This window comes from Fulmarus glacialis, unplaced genomic scaffold (assembly GCF_000690835.1).
Source record: "Fulmarus glacialis isolate BGI_N327 unplaced genomic scaffold, ASM69083v1 Scaffold42101, whole genome shotgun sequence".
Classification (NCBI taxonomy): Eukaryota; Metazoa; Chordata; class Aves; order Procellariiformes; family Procellariidae; genus Fulmarus; species Fulmarus glacialis.
The window spans coordinates 1,700-15,771 of record NW_009194181.1 but is presented as its reverse complement, the minus strand read 5'-3'; the positions used below and the strand labels follow the sequence as shown (position 1 = coordinate 15,771).

At 36.1% G+C, this 14,072-nt stretch overlaps 1 protein-coding gene across 1 annotated transcript; it reads right to left on the bottom strand.

Moving 5' to 3' along the window:
* Positions 1 to 2,766: 2,766 nt before the first annotated feature.
* Positions 2,767 to 11,771, bottom strand: NTS (neurotensin). The gene is made up of 3 exons (XM_009587680.1): positions 11,700 to 11,771; positions 5,220 to 5,438; positions 2,767 to 3,139 (listed from the first exon to the last, which is right to left on the bottom strand). The coding sequence occupies exons 1-3, from the start codon at positions 11,745 to 11,747 to the stop codon at positions 2,993 to 2,995; spliced, it is 414 nt and encodes a 137-aa protein (XP_009585975.1). The 5' UTR covers positions 11,748 to 11,771; the 3' UTR covers positions 2,767 to 2,992.
* Between the last annotated feature and the right edge of the window lie 2,301 nt (positions 11,772 to 14,072).

Sequence of the window (14,072 nt, the reverse complement as noted above, 5' to 3'; positions counted from 1 at the left end):
AAAGAAAAGAAAAGAAAAGAAGAAAAAAAGCTGTCTGAATTTACAAATCTTTACATATTGTGAGGGCTTCCTCTGGCTTGAACTTCGTTCAGGACCCATTGCTGCTGCAAATACAGCATTGATTTTGCAGCCAATGCACAACTAGGGCCAAGGCAGGTACCCTGAGGATCCCACTGAATGTGTGAAATAGAGACAAACATGCATAAGCCTGCCTATTTTTTTGCTGCCATCATCCAAAAAGGAGGGCTAAAGAAAGGCTGCAATTCCACAGCAATGAGGTCATCAGGAGGTAGCAACAGCTAGAAGTGAGAGGAGATCTCAAAAAAGTAAGGTCCTCCAGATAATCAAAATATCCCTTAAACAGCTTTGTATATCTGGCTTAATCATATAGTTTAAGTGTGTTTTCTAACATTTTAATGCTGCTATGATTGCTTTTCACCAATGGCCAATATGCCAGCATTGGCTTTTGTATCTTTACTGACGACGTTACAATTATGGATATTGTTTCCTCATGTAGTTAGGGCTGTGTCTTACTCTGGATGACATTCCTCTGACAGCTCCCTGAACACCTCCATCAGAGGCTAGGGAACAACTGAACAAGCTACCTCCTGCTATACTTTAAGCTCTGCCTCCTCCAGTGACACACAGTAGCTGACTGAGTGTGGATTCACAGCATGCTGAAAGGCAATGGGTTATTTCAAGCCATTTTCAGCCAGTCTGGCTAATCTGTTAACTCTGCACTGCAAGGAACAAGTACACATTCACAGGGTAAGCCCCATTTGAGTGTGGAGCACTAGATGAGGGTGGAACAGTTAATGATCGTCATTTGAGGTCCTCTGCCATGACCCTGAATATCTAAACCACCTCCAAAGTGAAACATGGAAGGGTGCTTTTGTTTTCGAAAATTTCAACATTCTCTATCAGATGCAAACCACATTACCTTACCCTACTTTTTTTTTAAACTTTTATAGTCTTAAAATGAACACAAGAGAAAAATATCACGGCAACCTCTTTCTTTTTGTCTTACTCTTCTGTGTTCCCCATGAAATAGTGATCTGAAGTTTCTTTTCTTTTTTCCTCATATATTGCTAGCAGTGAATTTTGGAACAAACTCTATTCTGTTTTGTTATTTCAGACCAACAGGTAATTTAGAATTTGAAGTGTCCATAATAGGACTAGGGAGCTTGTAGGTTTGTTGGAAAGAGGGATGTTTCTTAGCCACTTGAGAGCATACTGTGTCTCCAATCTAATTCTACGACAGTTTCATAAAAAATAAAGTGTATGAATCTACTAGAACTTTATTTAAGCAAAGCCCTTAAGTGCATTAAGCATTTAAAACATTGAGACCAAATGTGCTTAAGTGCTTTGCTGTATTCAAGTCATAATGATTATTACAGTAATTAGTATATGCTCAGTTGTATCTTGTGAGTGCATGCATTTAGTGGCTATTGAATAAATAAACTAATTGATAATATTTGCAGTGAGAAAAGGAAATATAATTAGCTTTAACATCATGAAAATACACTTTACTGTAAAAAATCCATCCTTCCCCGTGTAACAAAGTTGGTATAACTCTTGGTATGGCTATGTTTTTTCTATGCATATCCCTGTATATTTTTAATAATAATTGACAGAAAATCTGGCCCGTGAGAGGATTTGGAAATTCTCTGAATTTTTTTTTTCTGGGCATTTGTTGGAACAGCATTGCTTTGAGGAAATACCTCAAACAGAAAACAGTTAGATTTTCAAAAGCAATGTCTGTTCCGTTTTTTGCCTCCTGGTCTGAGCATCCAGGCTTCATGGGTCTTGACTATCCCTCTATTTTGACTGTTGTTGTGACCCCCAGTTCTTTCAGACTGTTCTCCAGACTGGAACTCAGGATCATTGAGAACCCGAGTCTTATGTACATATCACAGACGCAGAGATGGAAAATGTGTAAGTTTCAGGTGGCACTTGATTCCTCATGGCTTGAAAACAATTTTTTCCATGCTGGGAGCTTCCCTCTCCGTCAGCTTCCAAGAATGTCATTAACCCCTGAAACTGCCTGTTGTTATTACAAATTTGTAGAGGGAGGGAAAGAAAATGCCTTTAATTGTAAGTTTAAGATGTTCTAATTTTAATTCCTCTTTCAAATATTTCTCCCAAGTTTCTCGTATAACCAGATTAGTATTTTGATTTTAACAGTGACATCACAGGAGCATGAATCAGCTTTTATTTTTTGCCTTTATTTTTTTTTTCCTGAGCATTCATAGATTAGGTAAACACTGTAAATTCTTTTACTGATTTAATAAACTGTTTTCCTTATTTAGTCAGTGATACACAAGACTCTCAAGCAATCTGGGTTTGTTCTCATTAGCATACTTTGTTAAAGTCTCATTTATGTTTTGTTTTCTTAAATTATGACTCTTCAGTGGCAAGTTAGGAGTCAAGAACTTAAAATTCATTTACAAGCAAGCTATTTAAAATATGAATTTTGAAACTGCCATTTAATAGTTAGCTGATAGTATTCCTTTCCTTCCTTAGACCTAATCCCTAATAAATTAAACTGGCCAATATATAAAATATTGTGGCAGTTCTGACTAGTGTATTACACAAAAATTTGCAAGCACATAAATGTTTGAGGTGTTGCATTAAGAAATTGTAAGATTCTCAGTAGGGTTTATGGACAATATCAATTTACTTGGTGTATGTCGGTGTGCTTTATAAAACAGGAAAAGACTACAATATTATTGGAAATATGTTGAAATCTGAGTTTTGTACAATACATCATGCTTAGAAACTAGATTTATTTGCAAATGTATTGGTCCAATTAATCTCAAGTAGGAAAAAATCACAATCAAGAAACAGCAATTGCAAAAAAGACACAGTTATGTGATCACCTTGATGATTTTCCATAGTATATTTTCACACAAGTATGATTTTAGACTTAAATAAGATAACCATAACGCACAGTTACCTATAAACTAAATATACATTGTTTTCTTCTGCTGCATCAGTAATACGAACTTCTCTTGAGTATGTATGGTCTTCTAGCTTTGTTCACATGTAGCTGCCGTTTCAGAATATACGGATTTTTTCTTTTCATTATTTCCTTGTCTTGGCTTGAGTTCTCTAGATCAAAAGCATCTTGCTGAAGTAACTGTAGGATGCAAGAAGAGACACAATGTTATCAGCTTTTTTTGGTAATGAAGATTATAAATTCCTAGAAAGTTTTATAAAACTTTATTTTAACATCTGCCACCAAGAAAAATCTTTACCACAATAGTTGTGGTTTTTTTTTTTTTTAAAAAAAAAAGGAAGAAAAAAAAGAAAAAGCCCAAAACTCCAGACACAAAACTAAGATCAGGCCGAAGATGAGCTGAACCCTACAGAGGTGATATTTAAATTCCACTGAAACAAATGAGATCATTGGTTTTGTTTAGAGAAAAGCTGGTATGTAAATTCAAATTGACTGAAAACTTCCTAATGATTGTCACTCTGTAATCACTCATTTAGGCTAAACACCTCCTAAAACACCCACTGCTTGCTGGTTTCAGCTTTTCAGCAATATTTTTTTCTGCAACTTCCTACAGCTGAAAAATCAAAATGTGTAATAAATAAATAAGAAATTAAATAAAGCACAAGAAAGCCAAAATTTTGACAATCAAAATTTCTTATATAACTGTGTTTTGAGTTTTACTTGGAGTTTTTAAAATGTTTTGTTCAGATTGGTTCTTGCTTTATCTGTTAAGATTTCACCCATTCTCCCACCACGTTCTTCCGTAGTCAAGTACAGTCCTACTGTCTGGCTGAAAGGCATTAAACTGAAAACATCTTTATACTCACCTCAGTATTTCCCTAAGCAATCAAACTCTGTTACTCACTTAATTACTTAATAAATGAGTGCTCATCTAAATTCTATTGAAATGAATGGAAAGACTCTCATGGTTTCAACAGACTTTGGAGTCGATCCTGGATGAATAAGATCACAAGAACTTCTTTCATTACATAAATTGTTTATTTCAAGCCTTCTTCAATCCTTCTCCCTCTGGCTGTACCCCTTCTTCTTTTATTGTGTCTTATAAACCTCTGCACTGCATAAGCGTGTTCCTAAGCTGAGAGAGGAATTTTTTTTTTTCAATTTCACATGCAGTACTGTTAGGAATGATGATTCCCAACCACCACAAGACGTGATGCAACTGCAAAGTAAGAAACTGTGATTAAGTCATATGGTCTATTGCATATAGTCAGTTCTATGGTAGCTCCTTTTCAGCAATAAATCTACTGATGAAATAGAATTTATTTATTTTTCTGAGTCCTCAGAAAACTCTGGTTCTCAAAGACGTTGCAGTCTTTTGTACGGACCGTCCCAGCTAATATGAAGGACAGAGAATAAGCCTGCAAATACAGAGCTGTGATTCAGCAAAGAAAAGAGGATCAAGATTCAGCCAGACTGTCCATGAACCTGTGATAGCTGAAGAAATTGGGTTTACCGGGAAGTGGGTAGTGACACTGAGATATCTTTTTTTGCTACGCAAAGCAGCTTTTAGTGTAGTATATAACAACGCAAGTGGATTATGCCCCTTGTGCCTCTGTGTGATCACTGCACTAAGATAAATATGGACTATAAACAATCACTATTTAAGAGCAGCAATCCTCATACAATCGCAGTGTCAACTTCCAGGGCCCTCTTCAGGTGTGGGGAAGCGAAAAGCAAGAGTTCCCTTGCTAACCGTTTCCTAGCAATGATAAGAAGTCCAGAGTACCTGGTAAAATTACATGTAGACATGGGCACATGTCCATGCATTTTGAATCCAGTTTGCCTTAGGGCCGTAAAAGGGTTTTCAGAAACTCTGCCTACGTTTAGTTATGCCTCAATAAATCTCAGTAACTTCACGTCTGTTAAGCAGGTATCAATTCTGTGTTTTGGCATAAAGCTCACTTTCATGTGTTTGTCTGTTTCCTTGAAATGGCTACAAAGAGTGGAGAACGTATGTGGTTAAGAACAGTACTCATTTATCTGGTTATAAAAACCAGACACTCAGCTTGTCAGAAACTACATTAATTCACAACTCTTTTCAATAAGAGGCATATTAGAGGTATTAGAGAATATAAAAAAGGGAAGGAAAGCTCAGACAATGTGACGGGGGTCACATGGATATGGATTTTGAAACATCACTACAAACATGACTGAGAGTTTAACAGCAGTTGAAAGATGCATTTCTGACAGTTTGTTTTACCTCCCAATGCTGAAAGGCTCTGCTGTGGCAAACTTTTTGGAGCTGATACACTGTCAGCATTGCTTCCAAGCTGAAGCCATCCAGAGCAGCAGGAAACTGTCTTCCTGAAACAAGATCCTCTTCATCTACTGTTTCCCCCATTTGGTTGTTTATGTTGTTGACAAGATTGCAGACATTTAGAAGGGTCATTTTCCAGTAAGGAAGTTTTGCTCTGTTAATCTGAAAATACAAATACCCACTATTTAACGTGTTGCAATTTTTGTTTTGTTTTTTAGTAATAATGTGTGACATTCAAACATTTTGGTAGGAATAAGTTTGTGTGTTTGAAGTACTTTTCATCTGCTCAACTTTTAGACAATAATTAGAGAGTGCTGAAATTAGGACAACTCACTCATTAAACACACCAAGTCTGCTTCCCCACAGCCTTACCCCCCAGGTAGATATACACGATGAAAAACTAAACTGCTACCAAACCAGAATGGTAGCATTTCATAGTCATTCTGCACAGGTGCAAACAAAAACACAGATGGAAATTAATATAATATAAATTCACAGGTGTAAATCAGGACAATGAGTCAAACCCACTAGATAAATTCCCAGCACTGGTATCCAAGGTGGATGCCTGTGGTTAACTAGACGCTCCTCCCCAGTTCAGAACAAATACCAGTCATTTCAAAATTCCCTGAGAAAAGAAATTGAGTCCCTGCTTCAGGGCAAGCTGTCTGATGAGGCTGGGTCTGAAGTTATGGAATCTGTAAGCCCCAGGAGTTTTGGATGCTGGAGAGTCATGAGCCTGGGAGATGTGAATCGAAGGTCTACGGGCTTGATGAAGATGGAGCAAAGATGAAACAGAGCTGTGCAAACAATGTATTCCTGATTTGGTAACTGGACTGAAAAATTCAGACCAACTGTATTTTGTGGTCCATAATGGACCTGTTCAGAGATGTTACAAAACGACAGAAATAGAGTAATTTCACCATGGTTTGTCTCAAATTTTGCTTGCTCCAGTATCTTGCATTATTTAGGAGCTATTTAATTTTTAAACCCTTTTAAAAAATGTTGAGAAAAATAATTTTTACTTTTCTACTGGTACTGTTCTTTCCAAGCAGTTGTGGCAGTAGTCTTCTTTAGTTTTGATTATCAATAGAAAAAATAAGTAAGTAAAAAACCTAATTCCTACCTCATTCACTGCTTTTAATGTCTTTGATGCTTTCTTGGTTCTCCCACTATTAATTATTTCTTTCAAATTGTATTCCTTTTAGTGGTGAGTATAGAAATTAGTTTCCTTAAACTAGAACTGGTGACATAGCAATCTCCAATCAAAAGCCAAATAGCAAATTCCTATTTATTACTGGCAAGGGCTTCTTTGCTGTGCACATTAGGATTACACTTTACCTATAAGCTGAAATGTAGTTGCTTCTTTCCCTGGATGTACAAAGTTAAATATAGGTATTACATTAACAAGACACTGCCTTTTACATACTGACAGCATTAATTAAGAGTGTGGATGCAGTGCTTACTTAGCTGAACATTAGGTGATCACATAATCTCTTGTTTCTTTAAAGCACCTTCCTAACAAAGCGGTATTGTATGCAAGATTTATGCATATTCACCACACTTTACTACTTTTTGAGAGAAAAGAAAGAAAATGGAGAGGAGTGAGGAAGAAACAAGAAAAGCTGGCATCACTATTAGCATTAGTTACAAAAAATTCCCTTTTGGCCATAATCATTACTCCAATATACATCTGATATATGCATGCCTTTCAAAATGAGAATAATTTAGCCCTTTAATAAAACCGCTACGTGTTCTCAGATTCCTGACAGGGCTTAGAAAAAAAAAAAGAAAGAGTATTTTGTTTTGAGGCTAAGAAGAAAACAAATCTCAAATCTTATTCAAAAGCTTGAAATTGGTTCTGCATTGTTTACTTTGAGCTCATCTGTTGTCCTGTCTAGGTGCCCTAATTAGTCTGTCGAATTATTTGAAAAGATGTGACAGGTTCAAAACAAAAATTAAACTTTTTGCAGAATGTCTAATTTAATTAACAGAAGTTAAACTAGCAAAAAGAGCAAGTGTCCAAAGCAATTTCAAAATCTTCTTTGGTCTGTTTTAAAATATTTGTGAAACATAAAAATATGGAGCTTTCCATGACAAATGAGGAGGTTTTTCAGTGCAATTCTCTCTCCTGGATATACGAAAGAAATGTGAGCTAGCACTACAATAGCTAAATTGCAATGAAGACTAAAATCTAGGGGCAGTGCTACATGAGCAAGTGAGAGTTCTGAGTTAAAAAAAACCCAAAAATATTCCAGTGGATGGGAGCAGAAGAGAAAAAGAAAGGATAGGGAAATTTGTTATGCCTTCTTGCATAATTTATATAATCTTTTTGATCTAAAGTTATTACTTTAGCCTGATGCATGTCTATGTTTAAAGGAACTTTCTTCTGTATATTAGTAAAATACTTAAATAGCAGACTTCATTAGGTGAAATTGGTCTTAGCTGCTACTTATGAGGTTAGGGGAAAAAAATTTGCCACGCTGTCTGCAAGCATACTTCGTTTGTTAAGGGAGTCTAATTCCCATTAATACCACGCATAGATCACCTCAAAGTATTTTTACTTGGGTACACCTGCTTCTGACTTCTTACACTGCTGCCAGCTCACAGAATGAGATTATAAAGCATTAAGAACTTCAGTCAATAGTGAAATTTTTTTTTCAGCTGAACAGGGAGCTCTCCAGGTCATGTCCAGCCACTGAACAGAGCAGTCATGTTACTTTTCTACTCCACTATTACAGCAAGCATTACAATTATACAGCTTTGTTTTTTAAGTTATGGGAAATCTCTGAGGCGGTTATCCTAAAAGAATATGTGAAAACACAGTTTAAGATGACCACAACCCACATGTTCAGGTACATCTCCAATGTGTGATATGTTTTCCACACAGGTCTAAGCAATACCAACTACAATTGCTCAAGACATGTTTTGGAAAACACCTACACATGATATCAAGGAAGCCATATCTGCCAAGATGGAAGTAATTTTTTTAAGATTATCTTGAAAAATACCAGAGAGTGATCTGAAGGAGCAAAAGAGACTGCAGATTGAATCAGAATTTAAAAGTTATTAATGCTGAAGTGAATATGATGTATGCATTTCCATTGTTGAACACGTTTCTGAGATAAGACTCGGATATATGGTTTCCCACACCTCACATATCTTGAAAGAGAGTTTTAAATCATCTAAGAAACTGAAATGAACTTGAGAATATTTCCTTCTTTGACAACAGGCTTGTCCTATGAAAGATTAAAGAGAATCCCAAGTTATAACTTACACAGTATCTTTTTCTTTTCATTTCTGGTTGAATGATACCCCTGATAGTTTGTTTTAAGATACTTCTTACGTTATAACGCATACCTCCCAAATGCTATTTTTTTTTAGAAAAAGAAAGTTCAATTCTCTGCTTTTTATATTCTTGTCTTTATCTAGTGAAAGCAGATGAAAAACAAATTCATAACCAAGTAAAACCCAAGGTAATGTAGGATCTCTACGGTTCCTTTTCAGAATAGTAGTTGAATTTTGTTCAGAATGTAACTATAGAAATAATAAAAACACTCTCTGTCTTTATGCAGATATGGTATTGAGTTCTGTTACAGTGGAAGTTCTTCCATGGTGTATACCAATGCCTGTAAATGAAATGAACTTTTATGTGATGACTGAGTCAGGAAGTCAGCAACTCCTAGGCAGTTATAACCTCATCTGCCTCAGACAAGGAAGCTAAACTGTCTGGGCACACACAGTCAGCAACAGGCATCCTGGAACAGTAAGAAGGTCAGAGGGTCCAAAACTTCAGAAAATTAATGTGAGGGGGAATCCCAAAGGTGGAGTATATTCTAGTGATGATATATTCTTCAAGGAAACACTTCTTTTTTTCTGTTTTTTTTTTTCTTTAACTAACATCATCTCAATCTCATTTGAGTTCAGGACATTCTTCATGCAAGTGGTAGTTTCAGGCAAGCATTTAGGAAGCTGGGAATAGAGCTATCTGTTTGATACAAAAGAGAGACAGCAGATAACTGTCTGCGTATTTGTGACACGTCAGGTTGTGTTGTCTTACCAGATCTTCCAAATGGCTCTTTGGATTTTACCTTAGAGGAAAGACAGATAAAGCATTTTAGGGACTTGTTTGATCCCTGTATCTTCTTTGAGATGTAACAGCAGGGAAGGGTGATAAACTGTATTAAATGTTGAAGACAGGTTGTAGTAAGTATGGACATACTTCTTTAAAGACGGAGAGTGATTCAGCACATAGATGACTTTAAAGAGCAGTTTGAAAAGGGCCAGTACACCCTGGACAGCAGTCGGTGAAGTCAAAAGCATATGGTAACTCTTTCCATAATATTGGATAGATTACTGAATGTTGCAAAAAGTGTGTGCTTAAACCCTAGCTGTAGTCTTGATATGATACTTCACAAGTGCCTACTTAGGAAGATTTTTTCTGCCAAATACTAGAACCACAAGTGATAATCTCCTTTGCTGCATTTTTAGATCTGAGCTTTCATAAACAACTTTTTTCTTTTTTTTTTTTCTTTCTTTTCCCCATCCTAATGCTATTTAAATTGTCTGGATTTCCCTTGCTGCTTATTACCAAGTCAGTGTCAAAGACAGTTAATGCTATTTAACAGTAATTGCCCTCAGCTGGAACCAGATCTCAGGCACAATACAAGACAGTTATTACACATACCATCCTCAAAATTTGTCTCTCACACCAGAACCATACTTTTGTTCTAATGAGGGTTAAAAGCTAGCAGAGAACAACAGGAAAAAAAAAAAAAAAAAAGAATTCGTCATTTCAGTAATGAATGGAATAGTGGTATGCCTCTGTAGAAGCATTTATGCACACTTTTTAGTGATTCCACCATGCCTTCCTTTGATGTCAAGAGACAATATATATTGAACTAATGAATTTTAGATGGTGATTTAAGGCAGTATAATGTCGAATTAAAGCAATGTCTCCACCATGCATTTACTGCTTCTGTCAACTTCAGGTGTCACTTGACTTATGGTGTATACCATAAGGAAATTGAATAGCAAGCTACATGATGTAAAACAACATAGAAGAGTATTATGGCAAACATCATTACATTATCAACTGGTGCACTATATTCGTGCATTTTTAGTTACCTGAGATTGTGCTCTGTGCTGAGAGGGAGGAAAAGATGGAAATGGAAGTTAGGTTCACAGTTCCACTAAAGTCAGTAGCAGAAATACCAATAGCTGCAGTGTTTCCTCACAGGGCATACTATGCTTTGCCACACAGAGAAGGAACTATTTTTGTCAGCCTCCTACATTTAAATTTGTCTCAGGAAAAGAATATCTATTAAATCTTTCTGTACCTTAGAGAAGCGAGTGGCAAACAGGTTTATTTGGCATCTAAGGTTAATTACCATGCCAGTAAAGAACATGGGAACCTAAGAACTGCCAGACCAGATAAAAACAATTTATTTTCTGGCCTCATGTCTTATTCTAGTCTACTCAAAGGATCCCGTGAAAAAGCTCACATATAAGTAAATACAGTAAATACAGAAGTCTTCCAGGCAAGTTTTGTCCTTAATCTTCAACTAGTCATTGGCTTATGAAATTCTTTTTTTGGGTAAATTTTTCATTTCTCATTTTATTTTCCATTGAATTTAAGCACCACTTGAACTTCATTAAAACAAAGAATTAGAACATTCAATCTTAAGCCCACGGCACTTGTTTCAGGGTTTGTTCTTTAATAAGTTGCTGAAGAAATATTAGATGTGTATGTTTCTTAGATCATTCGTGGAAAATAACAGTGTTGAGAATGTGTTTGTCTATCAGCCTGTTCAATAGATATGTGCAACACTTGCTGCTTCACCTTGTCAATATGAGCTTGGAACTGAATTTTTGTCTATTGTGTATTAAATAACATGTACATCGCTCACAGTCTGGCAACTTGTCAAGGAAATGTCACTTATCAGGTTAATATTTTCACAGTCATGTCCCCATGTTCCTGTACTAACACTATGATTAAGTTCCTAAACAAAAAGCAGCATATGTATTTACAGTTTTTGCTTTATGACTGTCTTAATTTTATATGCATATAGGAAAAGTTCTGCATAAAAAAAAGCACTTACGGATTTGACTCAAGGTTAATTTAGCTTTCATCAGGCATAATCCTATTGGAAACACATTTCCTCATATAAATTTACATCTCTGCCCATAACACAGTTTTGACAGTTTAATGAAAGTACCAGTGTTACAAGTGAGGAGCACTTTTAGTGTGTCACATCAACACCTTTAAATTTCCTTTGAACTGGAGAAAATCTTGCACCAAAGTAATGTCTGGCACTGAACTTTTCGGTCTAGACCATAGGTTATTACTTTGTGCAAAGACTTCTGGGTTTGTAATGAGAATTCATTTGCTCCCTACCCGTCACCTAAAAGAGGAAAAATAATTACCTTTGATGTGTACATATTGGTCAATAAATCTGCTTCTAACGCTTTCATTTCCTCTTCTGAATCTGGGAATAAACCAGAAACATGTGTTTATTATTTCATCACAAATCATGGACATTTCAATTCAGCATACAGAATTTAGATATATCAATGAATTTTGAAAAACAAACAAACAAAACCCAAACAAACAACTTAGATAAAAACACAGCAAAGTGATCTAGAGAGACTGTGAGGAGTCTTCAGGTAACAGCAACATTATGTTAAAATGGATACTCACTACCTTTTTAAAGCATGATCAAGCTTATTGAAGTGAATGAAACGATTCATTAATCTCAGTTCACTGGTAGACAGGCCGACTAATCTGCACCCCTTTCAGTAAACAAACCTGCTGCAATATTCTTCTTTCAAAATCAGTATGATTTTCATAATCACTATTAGTCACCTCTGTGTACTTTGGAAGAAGATTTTGGGTATTTATTTTCAAATAATATTTATTTAAGTAGCAGCTAAGTATTCAGGTCAATGGCAGTTATGATTAATTGACAAGATTTAGTCTTGATTATTCTTGGTTAAATTAAGAATATTTTTACTGACATGAGGGAATTGAGCTTGACCAGTTTGTGATACAAGCTCTTGAGAATGCATATACCAAAAGAAAGTATTCTGACTGAAAGTCTTAGGATTTTCTGTACTAATTTAATTGACCTTTGAGAGCTCAGCAGACTTGCAAGACCTGTGATTTGGTGAACAGGGTAAAGATTGCTGTACAAAGAGAAAACAGCCACAAACTTTTCTGGTTTGTGCTGTACAGAATCACAAGAAAGATCTGGTGCCTTGAAAATGTTGCAGCAATCACAGCTCAAAGATGAGATATGTACAGAAATCAGTTAAGTCTTCAGGCAAAACAGAGTCTCACATGGCTTTTAGCTTTCCTGGAATACCAGCAGTCCAAAGCCAAACAATACATTTACTTATATTTAAAACCAAACTAAACCAAAAATCTATTCCATATTCATATAAGTTGTATCTCACTTTCACTAAAACGATCAATGCCACAGAATCCGTAGATAGATTCTGCCTACGCCTTCATTTCAAGGATCATCACCATGTTGTGTCACTACCTTTCACATGAGACTGTAAGGGACCTTTTATACAAATATGTGGTACTTTGTCATAGATTTTTCCTAGCTCAGGAAGCCAACCATTATAATGCTCTTAAAAATCGATCATGTTCAATCTTAATATCAAGATCTCACTACCGCCACCACTGTGTTTCTTCTTTGGGCAAGTCTTCCAAACTATCAATGGTTATTCACCTTCTTCTAATTTCAAGCCTAATGTATTTCTAACTACGAATTTATTAATGGTTTGTATATAACTTCCTTCACTACAAATGATACCTTTCCACTTGCAATATTTAAGCAACTCATGTATTTTTTGAGAGCAATCACAGCCCTTCTCAGCTTAGATTTTTAGGGTGTGCTTACTCGGTCATTAGCAAACAAATGCAAGATCACAGTGCCTTCTGGACATAAACCATTTCCCTTGGAAATCCCATAAATACTTCACTGAAGGGTTATGCCCAGAGCTATTAGACTCTCATCTATTCTGCTTTCTTGTAATAGCCTTGTATTCCCCAACTCATCAGAGTGGCCCTCCTCTGTGCCTGATGTGATGTCAAGATAGCACAGCATAGTACAGTTTGGACCAGAAGCCTCAGTACCTAACTACCTTAATGCTGACCATTAGCTACAGGAAGTAGCTCTCTTACACATTTTTTGATTTTGTTTGTCTTTCATGGCTGAAAAAATCTAGTATCTCATTAAAAAATGAGGTCAGATAATATGACCAAGTCTTTTATCTCCTTAGACATTTCCAACAGCTGTGCTTCTGTTAAAAGGAGCTTTTAATAGGAACTTCTATTATTTCCTAAGCTATTGCATTTTGTACTGTTGCACTGCTTCTCGTTTCTATTATTCAGGTCATCAAAAACTTCTGTGTTATGCCGATCTTCCTCTGTAGTGATGCTCGTGTTCTCCTTTGCATTACCAGCACACTACACTCATTCATTCTTACTTTCTGCATTTAAGTTGTTATGGAAAATATTAAATAAGACTGGTTTGTAGATAAGTATTACAGCAAGTCACTAGCAATTCATCTCCAACCTAATGCCTTTCAGCCCTTTCAGCACTACCAGTTGTCAGCGTTACCTAATTTCTTAAGTGCTTTACCATTAGCCAAAGTTCTGCTGGCAGCACAAGATCACCTCAGCTGAATTTTTACTAGTGATAGCAGCAGCTCCTGTGAATGGGTGAGCAGCACGCGTGTGACAACATCATCATTTGTGGTGTCCTGGATCATACCAGTTGAGGACAA

Bases quoted from the DNA above. Each gene is read 5' to 3' on its own strand.
- NTS (XM_009587680.1), bottom strand. From the start codon at position 11,747: ATGAAAGCGTTAGAAGCAGATTTATTGACCAATATGTACACATCAAAG. The intron at 5,439-11,699 runs GTAATTATTTTT...TTGTATTTTCAG, and splicing joins CCAATATGTACACATCAAAG to ATTAACAGAGCAAAACTTCC. The intron at 3,140-5,219 runs GTAAAACAAACT...TGCATCCTACAG, and splicing joins GAGCCTTTCAGCATTGGGAG to TTACTTCAGCAAGATGCTTT.